Source organism: Mustela nivalis, assembly GCF_964662115.1.
Source record: "Mustela nivalis genome assembly, chromosome: 14".
In the NCBI taxonomy this organism is placed as follows: domain Eukaryota; kingdom Metazoa; phylum Chordata; class Mammalia; order Carnivora; family Mustelidae; genus Mustela; species Mustela nivalis.
This window is the reverse complement of record NC_139033.1, coordinates 16,734,822-16,753,476: the sequence shown is the minus strand read 5'-3', so window position 1 is coordinate 16,753,476 and position 18,655 is coordinate 16,734,822. Positions and strand designations below refer to the sequence as shown.

General features: G+C 54.8%; 1 protein-coding gene and 1 long non-coding RNA gene across 8 annotated transcripts in view; one reads left to right on the top strand and one right to left on the bottom strand.

Moving 5' to 3' along the window:
* Positions 1-18,416, bottom strand: part of GLT1D1 (glycosyltransferase 1 domain containing 1) — a 101,111-nt gene extending 82,695 nt beyond the window's left edge. For 3 of the 7 annotated variants that reach the window (XM_082699868.1, XM_082699865.1, XM_082699869.1), the window contains exon 1: positions 17,948-18,416. In XM_082699868.1, the coding sequence (XP_082555994.1) occupies positions 17,948-18,036 (89 nt within the window). In that variant the 5' untranslated portion in view covers positions 18,037-18,416. Of the gene's footprint in view, positions 1-7,461; positions 7,870-11,308; positions 11,313-17,947 lie in introns of those variants that run through there. The other 4 variants (XM_082699867.1, XM_082699871.1, XM_082699866.1 and 1 more) reach the window with 4 other exon arrangements.
* LOC309848379 lies at positions 9,962-11,163 on the top strand. Its single transcript, XR_014303005.1, has 2 exons — positions 9,962-10,395; positions 10,555-11,163. It is a non-coding gene; the product is annotated as an uncharacterized lncRNA (long non-coding RNA).
* Positions 18,417-18,655: the final 239 nt, after the last annotated feature.

The following is an 18,655-nucleotide window of genomic DNA, read 5'->3' as shown; positions in this document are numbered from 1 at the left end:
CTGCCACATATTGTGTCTTCCAGAGTGGACATTCCCATGTCCGTCTTCCCAAAACGTTAGAAGTCCCTGTTACCCATCTGACTGGGATGCCCGGGCTTGCTCACCACAGTGCCCCTGCTGGCCGTGCTCCCACCACGGAGACCTCAGGGTCATCACAGCCCCCCGCCGGCTGAGCACACACCACCAGTGTTCCTGCTGCCTCACGTCATCACACCTCCCGGCTGGCCACGCGCCCACCACAGAGTAATCCAGCTGCCTCGTGGTCATCACAGCCCCCAGATGACCGTGCTCCCACCACAGAGTGCTCCTGCAGCCTCGCGGCCATGACAGCCCCCCGCTGGCCGAGCTCCCATGACAGACGTGTGACTCTAGAACTTGGGGCACGCACTTGCACCTGCAGAGACTCAGACCCTCCTTCTTTCGAAGCTGATGTGGGAGATGCGGGCCCGGAAAACCTAGCAAGTATGGCAAGTGGACCCAAGAAGGGGCAAGATGCAGACTCTTGCCTTTAGCATCTCAGCTGCGAAGTCAAGCCGGAAGCCTGCCTCTCCTGCACACCTTTTACAGGATAAACTGCTACATTCCCTCTATTGTCCAAGCAGCTGGGGTTGGGTTTCCGCTTGCTGAAAGCTGAAAATCTCTGATAACGGCTGTAGACAAGCAGCTCAGAGCTTTTACCGGTGTCTGATACACAGCCGGCGAGCGGAGCCAGCTCTCCGTAAAGTCCTCCACGCTCTGACCACGATCTTATCTGTCCGCCAGGCTCCCGATCACTCCAGCCACGAAAGACCTCTCACCTCACAGACCTCCAGACGCTGGCCTCCACGCCTGCCACCGGCAGCCCATCCTGCATCTCCTGCAATCCCACAAACTTTCCTTTTCCCGTCTTTCTAGTGAGTTTCTCGTCAATGCCCTAACCTCTCCTCTCCACTGACCTCTGTCGTGCCCTAAGCGCATGGCACATCTGGCAAGGCAAGCCCAGGACGCTCCAGCCACCCACTTCCTGGTGGAAGTGACACAGGAGAGTGCGATGGCGAGGGAGGGCTGCGGCCCAGGCCCAGGACTGCAGGGACCCCTCCCAGCACTGGGGGCGGCTACCCGCCCTTGGCAATTGAACGTGCCCCTCCCTTGACTCCCCGAGAGCCAGTGCCACCTGTTTCCCAGCCCCTGTGTCTGCCCAGAGCAGCCCTGGCTCTGACACGGAGCTCCCCCACCTGTGGTCACGCCGCCCTGGGCGGGATGGGCACCCGGGCATGCTCACAGAGCGCAGCCGCCTGCGGGAGTGTGGCCGCACTCCATGCGCACGGGGCCGGGTGCTCACTGGGCCGCAGAACCGGCTCTCTTCTCTCCCAAGCCTGCGGTCCTGGGAGCGCTCTGTGTCCGGAACCCTCGCTGTGGCTCCGGCCGCCAGGCCTGCTGCTCTCTCTTGCCACACTCAGGCGCCTCGGCCTCTCCCCCCTGTAGGCCTCCACACACATGATTTACGTGGCCAGGAAGGCCATGCCCAGCGCTGCGCCCTCACCTTGCTCACTGCAGGGCTCCGGCGTACGGACTACTCAGCATCTAGCTCATACATCAACGTGTGCGCTACTGGCTCCGCTTCCCAGAGGAAGCAGCCCCAAGAGTCCTTCACCCCAGAGTCGAGGATGGGACAAACACAACATGGTGTCCACCCCTGGCATGACTCGGCAGCTATCAGGGGCCCGGCAGTGACATGTATACAGTCTGTGGAAAGGACAACTCTGCGTGTGATTCCATTTACAGGAGCGTGCACAGAGACAGAGTCACGCCGATGGAGCGCGGAGAAGCGGGACAGGGCAGTGGAGACTGGTGGGGCTGGGGCATCCTGTGAGACAAACGTTCTGGAGTGAGAGAGGGTGATAATTGTGCGACTTTACGAACAGACAAACAACCACTGAATTGTGCACCTTGAAACTGTGAATTTTTTGTGAACTCTATATCAAAAAAGCAAACTGTAGGAGAAAGGAGCACTACTTCTCAGGGGAGCGCCCCGGACCGTCCGGAACGCCTGCTCCTTTATCACCCTGCTCTCCCCGCTGCCCTGATCACCAGGGAGCTGGGTCGTTTCTGCCAGTGTGTGTCTGTCTGCCACGCGGGAATGCTAGAACCTTCTGTACAGTCACCTGCCGAGCCCTGAGCTGCTAAGAGCTCTGTGGCCGAATGGCCGTGTGCTCGGGAGGCAGAAGGCACCCGCGGGCACTGTGCCTATTAGAGGTGGTCAATAATAAATATTTGCTTAATGAAAATATTAAGTGACTTTTCAAGAACTATTACTTCAAGAGGAACAAGGATAAAGCCTTTTCCTATTGACTTTACACACGCCGCAGTTTCCTTGGCATCTGCTAAAGCAAAGCTGGAAGACGAGAAAACTTGCCTTCAGGCTTTTCTTCTTCCCCTAAAGCTGGGCAATCACGGCAGCATCCCGGGCTACTGAGAGCAGGGAGCGGCAGATGGGAGTCAGTCCTGCCCTGGGTGCGGGCTGTGTCTGCGCTCCCTCTTGCCCTGCTCCCTCCGACGGTGCCTTTCTGCACAGTTTCTGTTGGCTTCTGCTCTCTAATGCAGCTGCCCGTCTTCCGCATCTGCTCCACGGGGAGGAAGAGAAAGAGCCTGCACCACCCACGGCTCGAAGGGCAGCTCCCCACATTCATCCGGACGCCAGCACAAGCATCTGTGGCCGCACTGACCCCCAGGATGCCCTCCTCTGGACCAGAACAACCTGAACCCTCTGCCCTTCCCTGTGCCCTGAGGAGCTCTGCAGACCAAACCCTAGGGCTGGCTCCCGGGACTCTGGCCAGCATCCGACAGCTTGGTGTAGGACAGGGGTCAGAATCCCTTTGCTGGAGGTGGCCAGAGACTGCGTATCTTTGGGTCCCTGTCCGGCCGCCCAGCTCTTCCACTGCCGTGGGGAATGGGGACGCACTGTCCAGCGCCCCAGGGCATCACCCTGTCCTCCAGATTCTTCTCATGGCACAGGCACTGCCTTGGCTGGCCCTCAGGCCCAGCTTGGCCCAGCCGTGATCATTTCCAGGGTTCTGGGGACCAGCCTCGCACTCGGGTTCTACACCCTTTCTAACTGTGGGTCCACCGCTCTTTCACGGAAACAACTGTGTAAATATTTGCTTTTCGTATCCATTACTTATGCAATTTACTTCTCCGTCTCCCATGAAATGAACTTTGTTCTCTGGACAACTTTGTTCCCTATGTTCCTGACCCGATTTTTAACTTCAAAGCAGCTTTCCCTTATGACCTTCTTTGTTAGGGACTGACCTGAACCCATCTGCCTGATGGAGAGGATTTGTCAGGCTCATGGTCAGGCTCTTCTGGAAAATGGTCGCAGCTTCAGGGGGTCAGAGCGGGACAGGGAGGCCCTGGTGCCCTCGCTGGACTGCACTGAGAGCCAGACCAGCCACCCGGGCCGTGGAGGTTGGCGTCACGGTGGGGACACGGTGGGCCCCCGGACTTCGTGTTCACACCGGGGCTCCCTTAACCATCCCAGCAAACCAAAGGCCCTCCACACTGGTAATTACTCCTGAATGCTCCATGCTAAAGAACGAATGCTCTAACGCTCACAGGGCTTCGGAAACCACTCCAGAAGGAGGTGACCGATGAAGGCATCCAAAAATGCTCACTAAGGCCCGCTGAGTCGGACACGAAGTGACGGGACCTTCTCACGCGGCACACGGGTTTGCAAAAGGGCCAGGTGCCACCCAGACACTCAAACAGTCACTCTCTGCTTCCCGATCCCCGCACAGACCAATCTTCCCAGCTCTCGTCGACACCAGCTAAAACACTTCATCTGGCAGGACCCACGAAATAAACAGAGGCTGCCCAGTGGCCTGGCCCACGTCCCTAACCTGAGCCGCGGTCGGCCAGGAAATGCATCCCTAACCCACACTCCTTACACTCCATCCCTGACACACGGTTAGCCAGCTCATTGGCGCCCCTCACAGGTGGGACCTGCTAGCTTTCGAGGACCCCCCCCCCCCCCCCCCCCCGCCTCCCAGTCAGCCAGGCCCGTCCCTGCCGTGGCACTTCGAAGGTTCCATGAAAGTCGCTCCAGCCCCAGATCCCTCGGAAGTGCAAGCCGGCTGTGAGGCAGGGCAGCCCTGACCCACAGGCCACTCTCCCTTGAATAAAGGGCATCGAACTCTACTAAATTGCCGTGGTTCTGTCACTTGGCACTCTCCATTCAACAGCCAAGCCCTGCCTGCCGTACTTCTGCACTTGTCAGGCCCAAACGCTCCCTCCTCTGTCCCCGCAGTCCACCCTTCAAAACACAGCTCAAAGGGCCCTCTTGAAAACTAGATCGCTTTTGGTGGCTTAATTCTGTTTGTGGCACCAAACCGTAGGTCCCAGAGGACAGGGCTCCTGCCCACGTCTCCAGCCACGTCTACGCACCACACCCAGAGCGGGGTTTGTCTCAGCAGAACTGACATTTCAGGCTGCATCAGTCTCCACCGTGGGGGCCATCCTGGGCACTGTCAGGGGTCTACTGGCACCCCCGACCTCTACCCAAGAGATGCCAGGGGCCCCTCACGCCCAGTGTGACAACCAAAACTGTCTCCTGACACTGCCCAGTGTACCCCAGGGGCAAAATCATTCCTCCTGCCTCCGTACATCCTTCCAGCCTCGGACCCCACGGAGTCACTCATCCAGTGCACCGGACACTGCTAACGCTGCACAAGCCGGGCCTGGAAGGATCTGCTCCCCACTTGACCCCACCTGCTGCCCCTTCACCCAAGACACCCAGCCGCCCCCCACACCAACCCGCGCCCGCCTGGCCAGTGAAGGGCCGGGGTAGCACGAAACACTCATGTTTACCGAGTGCACACTAGGTACCCGGCCCTGCTGTAAAACACTGAAAATGTAGGAACGCATGTTTGATTTTTCTAACAAACCTGTGAGGCAGATCCCAGCGGTGTCCCCTCCTCACGGATAAGAACACTGAGCTGCCAAGCGTTTACAGAGCCTGGCTTCACCTCAGCTGCTGAGGGCCCGCGTGTGAAGGCGGGAAGCTGTACTCCGAAGCTCGCGCTTTCCTTGGTTTGTGATGCCCAAAGGTCTCTGCCCGCCTCTCGCCTGGGATGGGCCCCCTGCCTACATGCTCCCAGAGCCCCTGGACCTCCCAGTCGGCGTACTCGTCACAATTCTGCAATGCTGTTTCTGGACTGGGTCTTAGTTTACATCTATAAACAGATACCCAAGGATGGACCTGCTTCATCTATTTTTTTAATTTTATTTTAAAGATTTTATTTATGTATTGACAGAGAGCGAGCGAGCCAGAGAGCACACGCAGGGGCAGCGGGAGCGGGAGAGGCAGACTTCCCGCTGAGCAGGGAGCCCAATTCGGGACTTGATCTCAGGACCCTCAGATCATGATCTGAGCCAATGGCAGACGCTTAACCAAAGGAGCCACCCAGGCGCCCCCATTTCTTCTTTTTGAAAACCCAGTATTATCTAACTCACACCCACCCTTCTGCTATACTGAAGGGAAGCCCAATCTTCTTCACTTGGGGAGCTCCCTGCCCCACGGCCTGGGGTCACTTGAAGGCCAGAGGGGTCTTGGGCAGGGAACAGGTGTGTGGATGCTCTAGCTCCAGGAGAATGTCTGTCACCAAGGGAACCTCCGTTCCCCTCCTGTTCCAGGACAGCTGGCATTCTTTCCTCAAAGCGCCTCGGTTTTCACAGGCCCTAAGATGTCTTTGGCAACCTTGGAGTCTTCCTTTTCTGCATTACCTCCAGAGCGAAAGGGGGACAAGGCTGTCTCTGAAGCGACCAGAGCACAAAGAGCCCTTGTTGTCATGCTTTGGGCGTAGTCAGGAAGACAAAGGACAAGCAGCACAAGGGGCCTGCACAGTCCCCACGGCCATGTTGCCTACTCCTAATGGCCCTCTGGTGGGGGCCGCCGGGGGAACCTTTGGAATATTGGGGTTTGTACGTACAGTTCACATCCAGAGCAAAACATTAAAGAGTTGCTTTCTCTAACGGGACGTAGGGTCTCTCTCTGACCCTCACCCTTCCCAGCCCTGGCCCCCCAGACGCGCTAGATTCCAGACAGCTTGGCCTTCTGGTTCTTGGGCTTGCCAACCTCGGTCTGGCCTCAGAACCTGCACTCTGGCTTGTCCCCGCTCCAGAACCATCCTCCCAGACTGGGAGTGCCTTAACTGGCGCTCATCACCGCCTGAAACTGCCTCCTTTAATTCTGTGGACTCCCACAGCGCTCTCCCTGCTGAAATGTTTTCCTCAGAGCAGAGGCCACAGGGCACCTCCTCCCTCCGTGAGCCTATGAGAAAAAGCAGGGGCACTGAAATTAAAGTGAAGATAAACCTGTATGATGAAAATCCTCATTGTGAAATCCTAATTGCAAACCTCTGAAAACTAATTTATCCTCTAACAGTCATTGCCACATACGATCTGGAGGAGAACTGTAACATCCTTTAGTGGGAAGGGACATTAAAGGCTTTGCCCCATTCACTCATTTTAATGATAGGGAAGCAGACCAAGAGAGGGGAAGTAAGTTGAGAAATTTCATGAAGCAAGTCAGTTCAAAACAAAACAAAACTCTCCATTAAGCTTTAGGCACCAATCTGCTCCAGGCCTGCCCTGAGGGGCTTCCGTAGCAGAGAGCAGACAAAAAGAACACAACTAAGCATTTGACGGGACTGCTGCAGCCCAAGTGCTGAGAAGGAGGAGGAGGATGGGACACGGAATGCTGGGAGCCGAGGGGGGGGGGCCCCGGAGAGCAGGGCCCACCTGGAGGAGGAGGGAGCGCTGGCCTGTTTGATGCCCGCTGAGCCTGGAAACCCTCCCCGGCCCCTCAGCTTAATGGGACCCTCCTTTGCACTCAGGATTCCAGGCAAATGTCACTTACTTAGGGAGGTCTCCCAAACAGCCCCTAACCCTGTTAAGTTATACACATGGCCTATGTCACAGCAGACATCCCTGCATTCTTGCTCTCTCCGCCCCACGGCAATGTAAGCGTCACACAGACCTGACCGCGGTTCTCCTTGCTGAGTCCCCAAGCCTAGGGTGCTCCTCATACACAGAGAGCACCAGTGACCACAGGTGTAAAAGACGGGCGGGCACAGAGCAGCCCGGCAGCCCCTGGAGCGTTCTCTCTCCACCGTCCTGCCCCCGTGCCGGGTCCTAAGCGGGGTTCCCCACCGCCCCCCCCAAACAACCCCAGGGGCTGGTGGGGGCGCACGAGGACAGCCGCATCCAGGCGGGGCCAGGGCACCGGCCTGGGGCTGGGTCCCGCGCTCCCACCGTCCCCACCTCCCCGCGCCCCCGCGGGCCGCAGGCCCTGCTGCTGCCTTTCCGCGCCCGCACAGGCCCCTGCGCGCCAGCCCGTCCGTTTGGGCGCGCGGTCCCGGCGGCCGGGTGGCCCCCCCAGATACCCCGCGCTCACATCGCGGATGCTCGGCCGGCGCCTGCACCTACCGGATGCGCTCCGCCGTGACGGCGTTGCCCGTGTGCCGCCGCAGCACCGCCAGGAACAGGAGCCGCATGCCGCCGCTGTCCCCGCCAGGGCCCAGCCATGGACCGCCGCGGCCGCCGCCGACCAGGCCCGGGGGCGGGAGCGCGGACCGAGGGGGAGGGGCGGGGACACGGAGGAGCCTGAGAAGGGGACGGGGCGGGAGCCTGGGCGGCGGCGGGCGGTGGCACTGGGTCGGTCCCGCCCGCCGCTCCCAAGGCCGCGCCCGCACTCGCTGGTTCTGGAACGGGGTTCCGGCGCGCGGGGAGCTGGGGGCAGGAGGAGACGCGAGACAGCTCCCAGGGGATCAGCACCAGGGTTCCCGGGGTTCCCGCCCATGGGAGCCAGAAGAGATCACTGGTGGACTCTCAAGGCTCCAAGGGAGAGGGTGGGTCCACTCTCGCGGGGACTAGCGCCAAAGGTAATTTGGGTCCCCTCCCACAGGGACCAGCAGCAGGGGTGCCTGCAGAGGCCCCCCTCGGGAGCCACCGATGGCCTTCCATTCACACCAGGGTGGTCAGAGTCTGCCCCCCAGGTATCAGGACCAGGGTCTTGAAAAACCAGAGATGTGTCCAACTTAAGTCAGCATTTCCACAATGCACAAGCTGGATCCGAGGAGGAGCTGTCCACTCTACATTTGCGAAAAGATACATGGGGCCTATGAAGATTCCTAAGTTTGTCTGAGCCCAAGTTGACTCCCGTGGAGCAGTACTAAACTGGAAACGGTTGGCAGGAGAGGGGGCAGGTAGAGGAAGGGCCTTCACACAAAAGAAGCCAGAGCAAAAAAAGTGTGTTATTTATTTAGGTGGCTCCCGCAGCTGTTTGTGATTGGTTGTGCTGACATGTCAACTTCCTAACCGTCACCTTGAGGCACTGGCAGAGTTCTTTCTCTGCCTGAGTATAGCAGCACCCAGTGTTAGAGCCCCATCATACTGGGGGCCTCGCGTTCAGTCTAACAGCCCGGGCCTGGACTCTTCAGTGCACCACAGCGCTGACGGGCTCACTTCGCCGCCTCCACCATCTCCATCTGAATGTGAAGGAGAAACTGACGTTTATGTCTGGCTGCACGGTCACTATGGACCCAGGCTTCTAAGTCCAGCATCCCAGTGTCTGGCCTCTGTTCTCAACACAGCCATGAGGCGCAGCATGCCTGCTGCAGTCCCAGCCATCACGTTCACATTCCAGGCAAGGAGCAAGGCCCGGCACAAGGGTGCACCCAAAACGGTGCACTGAAGAGCTCTTCCTGGCATGTGACACAGCCAAGGCCTTTCTCTTAAGGTGTACGTGACCACATCTTCCGTCCCCGCAGCCAGGCGCTACAGTCTGTCAGCTGGGCGCACTGCCGCCCCGGGGCAAGTGGCAGTCACTGAGAACACGGTTCTAGGGATTTGGACGTGGACATCTCTTCTTCGAGCCAACCACTCTACTTACTAATTGGCCCATTTCAGAAGTGAGTGTGTGTGTGAAGGCCCGGCCTCCCACACAGGGGACTACTTCTTCCCCACTTCTACAGCCGGGGTTCTCTGACCCCAGACGGTCCCATTCTGCGTAACCGGCGGCAGCCAGCCCTTCCCTCCGCCTGGGTCTTCACATGGGCTCCAACTTCCAGGGCCTTGGGAAGAGGTTGTGGAGAGAAGGCACTCAGTAGATGTTTGTGGAGGGACCTCCCCGAATAAGGCACTGCTGTGAAATTTTATTCCTATGATAATGCAGTCCTGATGCTTTAATGGAAGTCAGCGCTGCAACAGGATTTGCTGTAGAAATTCACTTTTATTGGATTTTTCTGGAATACACCTGCTCTGTAAGGTAAGAGGTTCTGACAGATCTTTGAGGGCCCATTACTTTATTCATTCATTGCTTCAGTTTACCCATTTATAAGACAAAAAAGACAGTATATAGTATCATAGCTAATTAGTTCGTTTTGGTGAAGTCTTTTATGACTCTCCCAAGTAGGTAATAGAAAAGGGTACAAAGACAAATGTGTTACTGTGGGATAATATGGAAATAATTACGGTGGGTGGGTGGCAACTAGAACAGAAAAGGTTGTAAGCATCTCAGCATTTCTCTAGATGCTTCTAACATAAGGGTCTTAAAATATATGTAAAGCAAAATCTGCTTTTTCTTTCATCACAGTGTTTGCTCAGACTATTTCTCTAGTTCACGGCGCCACGGAAAATGAAAGCTTATTATCTCCCCGGCATAAAAGTGATAGCATTTCAGGGGAGAGCACCCTGGGCATATTGAATTTAGAAACGGCTTATGATAAAAAAATCAGCACCTGACATCTTTTTGTCCCTTTTTTTTTTTTTTTGCCTTCATGACATTAACAAGTGGTGCACTCTCCTTTGCTTTTTCTAGCAGATTCCAATCTCTGGACCATTACTCTTCCCCACCATAGTACTGAGAACTACAAACATGGTGGGGGGTGAAGGAGAGAGAGAGGCGGAGAGCGCTTTCTAAAGACACAGAGGCAGAGACAGAGACAGAGACAGAGACGAGACAGAGACAGAACTGCCGCGCGCTCTCCTCCGCCCTTCGTTGACAGCACGCGGACGTCACCACACACAAGAGCGAGCTGTTGGTCTAAAGTAACTAGTTTCTTCCAGCCTTGCTTAGGGAACATGGTCACTAGTCAACCAGAACTAAACAATTTTCCCTTTGAGCTTTCAGCAAAAAAGCAGGCCTTCCTTCCCACTGCTGTGCTGAATGTGGGGCATACGGGGTTCTTAACTCACAACCCAGAGCTCTCATCACTGCCAAATGGGCCGGGACGCCTGACAGCTCTGGTGCAGCTCACTTCGCCGCCTCCACCATCTCCACCTGAATGTGAAGGAGAAACGGACCCAGGCTTCCAAGCCCAGCATCCCAGTGTCTGGCCTCTGTTCTCAACATGCCATAAGGTGCAGCACAGTTCTAATAATGCGAGAGACAAAGGTCCCATCGTTGCGCATAAGAGGTTGGCTAGCAGGAAGATACAGGAACAACCTGTTGTACGTGCTGACCCGTACCTACTCTTTCAAACTTCTCTCTCTCTCTCTCTCTTTTTTTTTTTTTTAAAGATTTAACTTGAGAGAGTGAGCGAGTACATGACCAGGGGAAGGGGCAGAGGGAGGAAGAGGAAATCTCAAGGCAATTCCCCACGGAGCACAGAGCCTGATGCAGGGCTCGATCTCACCACTCTGAGATCATGACCTGAGCCCAAATCAAGAGTCAGACGCTCAACTGACTGAGCCCCCCAGGTGCTACTTTTTCATTTATTTTTATTAAACACTCACATATGATTAACACATACAGATAAAACTGAATTTAAACACCACACGGAATCCCACTGCCCTCGAGACTTTGGTCTCGAGTTTTTCCAGACTGCATGGATGGGTGGAACCGCGGCGCCCATCACGCAGCTGGCGGCGTCCTGCGCACTCTGCGGCAACCCTCCGTGAGTCCTCCCTCCAGCCCTGGGGCAGGTACCACTGCTGTCAGCACTTCACAGACGGAGAAACGGAGATTCGAGAAGGTGTACGTCTCCCAAAGCGGCGCTGACAGTGCGGCCTCTGCGGTCCTTCAGCTCTGCTCTACAGACCAGGGCACAGCACCTTGTCGGTGACAGCTTGCATTGCTTTGTGTCTGTCACTTTGTTACTAAAAGTAAAAATGCTTTATATGGGTCTTTTGTCATTGTTATTATTTGCTCTTCTTTTCAGACTTAATCATCACGGTAGGCATTTTTTCCTCCTTTGGTGAGTAAAGTGACAGACGTTTATTTATAAGCAAGGACACAGACAAAGCTCTCAGGAGTGAGGGGTCCCGACAGGGCTGCCCGCGGCAGGCAATGTTCGAACATGCCCCCAAGAGCGCCAGCCTCCTGATGGGCGCCTTCCTCCAGGTACTCAATCAAATGCCTGTCCAGACGATGAAGTGAAGAGAATTTTAAATTACATTTCCAAATCCGTCGCTCTTAGAATAGGGAGGTCGTCCAGGGTGAGTCTTACCCAGTCACTGAAAGGCGCTGGAAGCTCCTTGATGTGTCCTGGCCTCCGCCGTCCGGGAGCCTCTGCTGCTAGAACTGGGGCCAAAGGCGGCCGGGTGCACGGAGCGCTGGGGGGCTTTCCCGGCTGAGAGCAGCCCCGGGTGCCAGCCAGCAGGAAGCGGCCCCTCTACTCCCCACCTCACAGAGCTATGTTCGGCCACAATCACAGGAGCCACAAAGAAGTCCAGATGGGGCCTCGGCCCGGCCCGCACCTTCACTTCTGCTCTGAGACCCGGAGCTGGGAACCACTCGGTCATGCTCCGCCCCGAGGCTCACACAGCTGTGAGCGGACACACTCCGGTCTTGCCTGAGCCCCACAAAGCTGTGGCAATTTGTTTTGTAACCGTAGAAATGAACACGATGTATCTTGAATGTGTTTCCACCTCAGAATCTGGTATCATCTGAGTGTACCCATGCACTATAATCAATGCCTTGCTGTTTCCCATCTTTTGGCTATTGTAAGTAACCCAGCCATGAACATTTTTTTTTTTTAAGATTTTATTTATTTATTTGACACAGAGAGAGAGATCACAAGTAGCCAGAGCAGCAGGCAGAGAGAATGGGGGAAGCAGGCTCCCTGCTGAGCAGAGAGCCCGATGTGGGACTCGATCCCAGCACCCTGGGATCATGACCTGAGCCGAAGGCAGAGGTTTAACCCACTGAGCCACCCAGTTGTCCCTGCCGTGAACATTTTATACTAAGTCTCTGCACACATTTCTAAATTCCCAACAGTGGCGCTGCACATTCAGAGTGTGGACAAACGTGGTTTTGATATGAACAGCCCACTGCTAGAACCCTCGTACGGAATTTACCAGTTCATTGACCGCTTACAAGTATGCTCACTTCACTACCCGACAATTGCCAACAAGGACTATTTTTCAGTTCAAGCGACGTGTCCCCTCTTTTTGCATTTTTACGTTACTGGCGTAGTTTGGCTTTGTTTCCCCGAAGGGCACTGCCCCCGTGTGTGCGCATCGCACGTATATGACTGCTTGCATTAGCTGGAACTTCTCCACTTGCAAAGGACTGAAAGTCACAACTGCTTAACCAGAAAGGAAGTCATGGGCTCACAACTGAAATGTCCAGGAAATAAAGCTACTTTAGGTGACGGGCAGAACCTGGACCCAGAATACGTCTTTTTCAAACAAGGTCTCTCTCTCTCCATCCCTACCTTTTTCTGAGTTGTTTCATTCCTAAGTTTTACAAGATGGCCCATGTCAACTCTAGGCTTGTATCTTTAGAATTACAATGCGAGCAGAAAGAACAGTTCAGGGCGCCTGGGTGGCTCAGTGGGTTAAAGCCTCTGCCTTCGGCTCAGGTCATGATCTCAGGGTCCTGGGATCGAGCCCCACATCTGGCTCTCTGCTCAGCAGGGAGCCTGCTTCCCTCCTCTCTCTGCCTGCTGCTCTGCCTGCTTGTGATCTCCCTCTCTCTGTCAAATAAATAAACAAAATCTTTAAAAATATGAGCTCAAAATTCAGAATAATAAAAAAAAAAAGGAATAGTTCATTCCTGGCTCTCCAGAGTAAGACAAGGGACTGGCTATGATTAGACCAAACTGTCACGGACCCATCTTTGAGCCAATCACGGTACTCGACAGAGGGTATCTGGCCGCTGGATGGGCTTCGGTCACATGACCATGACCAGAGCCAGCCCAGGGGCCAGCCGGGCCTGCCTGCACCACCCCAGGAGCCGAAAAGCACGTGTCTGTGGCAGAAGGAATGCTGAGCAGCACCAGAGGAGCGCTCTCTTCGACCACGCCCATCTACTTGGCCAGCGTTACTTACTGGATGTTTACCCAAGACTTCCCATAAGAGTCCTAAGAACTTCTAAAACAAAGATATTAACTTTGTCGTACATATTTCAAATATTTTTTAAGTTTGCTGCCAAACCTTTTTTAGGCAAATAAGTTTTAAGTCTTTACGTAGCCAAATTAATTACTGTTTTCGGTTATGGCTTATGGCTTTGCTGTTAGGCTTAGGAAAACATTTCCTGCCCTGAGGTTTTCTATTTGCCAATAGTTTCGTGTCACGCTTTTGATATTTTTTATTTTCATGTGGTAATATTTGACCCATCTGGAACTTATGCTCTTCTGAAACACAAAGCCTGTTTCTCCCGTGTGTCCAGTCGCTCACCCCACCAGAATTCACTGGATAATCCCTTCTTTTCTCCATGCGTCGGACACGCTGTGTCGTTTCACACACGCTCTAGTGCTCACTCTGAGTTCACCTCCACAGACCTCTTCTGCAAGGCCCAATCCAAAAGCGAACAGGCTGCAGCGGCCGACTGTCGTAGGACTACAGCACAGACGGAGGCGTTTACCCGGAACTGTGGGGGAGGGAGTCGAGAGGGAACGGGCAGGTGCCGCCCCACGCCTCGCACTTTTTCAAACGGAAGGAAGCCAAGGTGCCGTTTCGATCGCCTGCCCTCTCTCGTCCCTCCCCTTTCTGCCGGTGAAGGCCGGCCTGGTGCAGATGTCTCACTGTCCAAGCCCAGGAGAAAAGGAACCCAAGAAGCAGAGGCTGCTACGCACAAGGGTCAAAGAAAATGAGTGTCTGAAAACAGCAAACCCAAACCCATCTTCTGGGCCACACTCCCCTCCCCCGCAAACATAAAACACAAGTCATTCTGAGAGCCGAGTTAATTCCCACAACAGCAGGTTAATGGGACTCTGTTTTGGGCTCCAGAAAGTAAGGCCTGACTCCATCCCACAGACCGACTGTTTGTACTTCTCGTGTTTTCTGCTTCTACCTACGTGCTCTGCCGACAGAACTGTCACAACAGGGGCTCCCAGAGATAAAGAGAACTTATAAGACAACTCCGCACCTGAAGAGTCAAGAGACTGAGGGGAGGGCCTGCCTCTAATGCAGCTCAGGCCTCACACCGTGGCCTGGCGCGTAGAGATGATCTAGGCCTGCCGCGGTCCCTAGGACGGAACTGCGGGAGCTGAAAAGCAGAAGCATCAGCCACGAGTACGGACACTGAGCGGTCATGACGTGGGCAGAGGGCTGGTGAGTGATGCGCAGATGGCAGAGGACGTCCGTAACGGGCACTTGTGAACCCATGTTTTGAGGAAGCAGAAACTATGAGTAAGCAGACGGAGCTGTAGGGGGCAGCCAGCGAGGAGCCCTGCAGATGTGAAATGAGAAGCAGAAATACCATGAAAAAGTCGACAGCCCCTGCAATGTCCTCGGTTTCTGAATTCACTCCATCAGAGAGCATCTCCTCTGGGCTCCGCACTGAGCAGGGACACGGTGGTGATGGAGAAGGGTCCTGCGTCAGAGCAAACGATTCATTCCGGTCCACGCCACAAGCGACCCTGCAGTAAGGTCCTCTTGCCCAGAAGGCCCCTGAGGTGAAACGACTGCCCACAAACTGGACTTTGTAAGACAACGCTGCCTGTCGTCCAGATGCCAGCGGTATGAGTTAGGTCATTTACTTATTTATTTGAGCTGTAAGGAGACTCCCATGATTGCTTTTAGGAACAGAGGCATCTTCCAAGTATACACCGTAAGGTGGTGAGAGTCAACTTCTATCAATGCTTTCAGCGTTATCATGGTTGGAGCTGAGCACGGGGGCTCCAAACACACTGATCGCAAGGGCCAGGCAGAAACTCTAAAAGCAAATTGGAGTGTGAGGAAAAAAATCAGGCTGCCCTCTCTTATTTTCCTGCTTTTTGATACAACCATGACACGTGGCTTTTGGCTTCAACTAACAGAGAACCCGACACAGCGATCTTTACTAACTTCTCCCTGATTCCCTACTGCGCCATCCACATCCTCAACTGGTTCATCTCGTGACTGTGAGGCAGCTGCCAGCAGCAATCAGGCCCCTGGGCTTCCGAACTCATGCCCCGTTTGGATGAGTGTCTCCCTTGCAGTCATGGAACAAGAGTCCTTTCTTTTAGCCTGACTGGGCCAATTCATGTCATCTGTGCTCTGCCGGGCCCTGGGGGGATGTCATGTCTTGAATGGTTACAGTCTGGGTTTCCAAACCAGACACTGTGAAGAGGCCTGAGAGACTAGCATTGTTCTTGAATATTCAGATCGAGAAACACAGATGAAGTTAGCTTCTCCTGAGCTGCGTGGGTAGCTGGGGGGGGGGGGGGGCAAGGCGGGGAGACAAATCGAGAGTAGGCAGCCGAGCGAAATCAGGATTCAGTTTGGAAAGAGAGGAGGGTGTGCACTCCACGTTAGTAAAAGGCAGGCAGCACAGTCGGACGGAACTTCCTGCAACAGTGGGGTGATCTATACTGTGCTGTTCACCACGGTAGCCGCCAGTCGCAGGAGGCTATTGGGTACTTGAAATGCGGCTGCTGTGACGGAGGCACAGAACTTTTCCTTTCATTAAACTTGTACTAATTTAAGTTCAAATGGCCACACGTGGCTAGTGGCTACCGCACCAGACAGTGCAAAGAGAGAAAATTTCTCTGCGGTAAGAAAGCAAGACAACAGAGAGTGAGTGGGATTTAAGCTGGAAACCGTACGGCCCACATCAGACAGTGGCCGCTACCTGGTGTTAGGTTATGGCCCCCAGAGAAGACAGGTGTGCTTTCATCTAATGCTGCCTAACAAGCCTGCCCTGAACTTACTGGTTTAAAATAACAAGTATCTCGTTTGTTCACGATTCTGCCATGTGGGCGGAGGCTCAGCTGGGCAGTTTCTGCTGGTCTTGCTGCTGGTGACTCGTGTGGCTTCCTTCAGCGGGGAGGTTGGTTGAGGTCATGGGGAACTTCTCTCGACATAGTTGCAGACTCTTCTTCGACACATGGTCACTCCAGCAAGGTACCCGGACTTTTTATGTGGGGGTTCAGGGCTTCCAAGGCACAAAAGTAGAAGCTACCAGCCCTTGCTAAGGTTCAGGTTCAGACCTGACCCAGGGATACTCCACCACATTCTCTCTACCTAAGCAAGTCGTAAGCCCACAGTGTTTTTGTTTTTTTTTTTTTTAAAGATTTTATTTAATTATTTGTGTGAGAGAGAGAGAATGAGGAGAGAGATCAGAGGGAGTAGTAGACTCCCCACCAAGCAGGGAGCCTGATGTGGCACTCGATCCCAGGATTTGAGGGTCACAACCCAAGCCGAAGGCAGTCACTTAACCAACTGAGCCACCCAGGTGCCTATCCACAGCTGTTTTGTTTTAAAAATTTTATTTATTTGACAGATCACAAGTAGGTAGAGAGGCAGGTGGGGGTGGGGGAAGCAGGCTCCCTGCTGAGCGGAGAGTCAGACTTGGGGCTTGATCCCAGGACCCTAAGATCATGACCTGAGCCGAAGGCAGAGGCCTTAATCCACTGAGCCACCCAGGCGCCCCTCCACAGCGGTTCTTAATCCCTTCCACATTCTCTTTACCAAAGCAAGTCATAAGCCCAGAGCAGTTTTTAAAAAAACACTGCAACCAAACCGAAACATTTCTTCCCGCAGGACTGATTTTGCAACTTCATGGTGTCAGAGACAGCAGGGTATACCCGACTTCCTACCCCAGGACCAGGAACTGCTCACGGTGCCTCAGGGTACACCCCTAACTCCGTAACTGCCACACCCACGTCATTCCATTAGCTCTATACTCCTCAGCTGAGATAACCCGACTGAGTTCGTCTGGGCTCCTCCAAGACGGCCCATCTGCACTGAACAGAGCTTTGCACTAAACCATCGCGCGAACCAACAAATCGCTTCACTTTTACCCCGTTTACTCTGCACTTTGCCGCAAAGTATCAGTTTCATCAGTCTTTTAACAAATACTTGTGGAGGTTCTGTCTCATGTTCCAGCCAGAACATGGGAGAAGCACGGCATTGTACCAGGGATTGAGCAAAACCCTTTATTTAAGACTGAGCTCTACTGCCTACCAGGTGTGTGATCTTACAGGGTTTGCCTTTCTTCGGTTAAATTAGGAAACCAATGTACGCTTTAAACATCAGTTATAAAAATAAAATAAAAATAAAAAAATAAACACCAGTTATGTCTCATAAAAATTACCACTTAAAAAAATCAACAAATATTCACTCAGTTCAAATCCACATGTAGTTCCTGTCGGCAGGGGTTGTGCTAGATTATGGGAACAGAGTAACGGACAAACAAAATCACAGCTCTCCCAGGTCTGAAGACAGATATTAAGTCAATTCACAAAACACAGGATCATACGTGAACGTGCTGCTGTGAAGAAATCGTGTGGGCACCCTAATGTCGCAGGAAAAGCTTCCGCCCTGTTCTGGAAGGATCAACTAAGCTGACAGCTGAGGACGATCTGCGCGTTAGTGGACCGGGAGGGAAGGTCCTATTCTGGCATCCCATGCGTCCGTCTTTAAATGCCTATTAAGTACCTACTGCGCGCTGGGCTGCCACCACCAGGTGGGGATCGGTCTACGGGTCACTCATTTAGGAAAATAAACAGGAGAATATGTGCTCCTTCGAGGAAGGACTTCTTACCTACCTGGCAAGCCGACCCCTCGGGTCACGGCTGGCCTCGAGGGCAGAGGGAAGAAGCAATGGTTTCGCAGTAGCCCCAGCATTCCCATGCGGGTCGCGCCGCTGGAAGCCAGGCTCCAGCCATTTCTCAGGGACACGGTCACTCCACCACGCTCCGGCCACTTCTCAGGGACACGGTCACTCCACCGCGCTCCGGCCACTTCTCAGGGACACGGTCACTCCACCGCGCTCCGGCCACTTCTCAGGGACACGGTCACTGCACCGCGCTCCGGCCACTTCTCAGGGACACGGTCACTCCACCGCGCTCCGGCCACTTCTCAGGGACACGGTCACTCCACCGCGCTCCGGCCACTTCTCAGCGACACGGTCACTCCACCGCGCTCCGGCCACTTCTCAGGGACACGGTCACTCCACCGCGCTCCGGCCACTTCTCAGCGACACGGTCACTGCACCGCGCGCCGGCCACTGTCGCAGGAGCTATGGGCGCGATAAAGACGACGGCCCGTGAGAGCCCTGCCACGGTGCAGCTAGGACCTGCGCGGACCAGGACAGCGGGGAGGGGCGACGGGGGACGCACAGGGAAACCGCGGCCGGCGCGGCGGAGAGACAGAGGGGCACCGGGATGGGGGCGGGGCGCTTCAGACGGGACGGCCGCGCCCGGCTCCCAGGGAGCGACACCCGAGCTGGCGGGCGAAGGGCAGCGCGAAG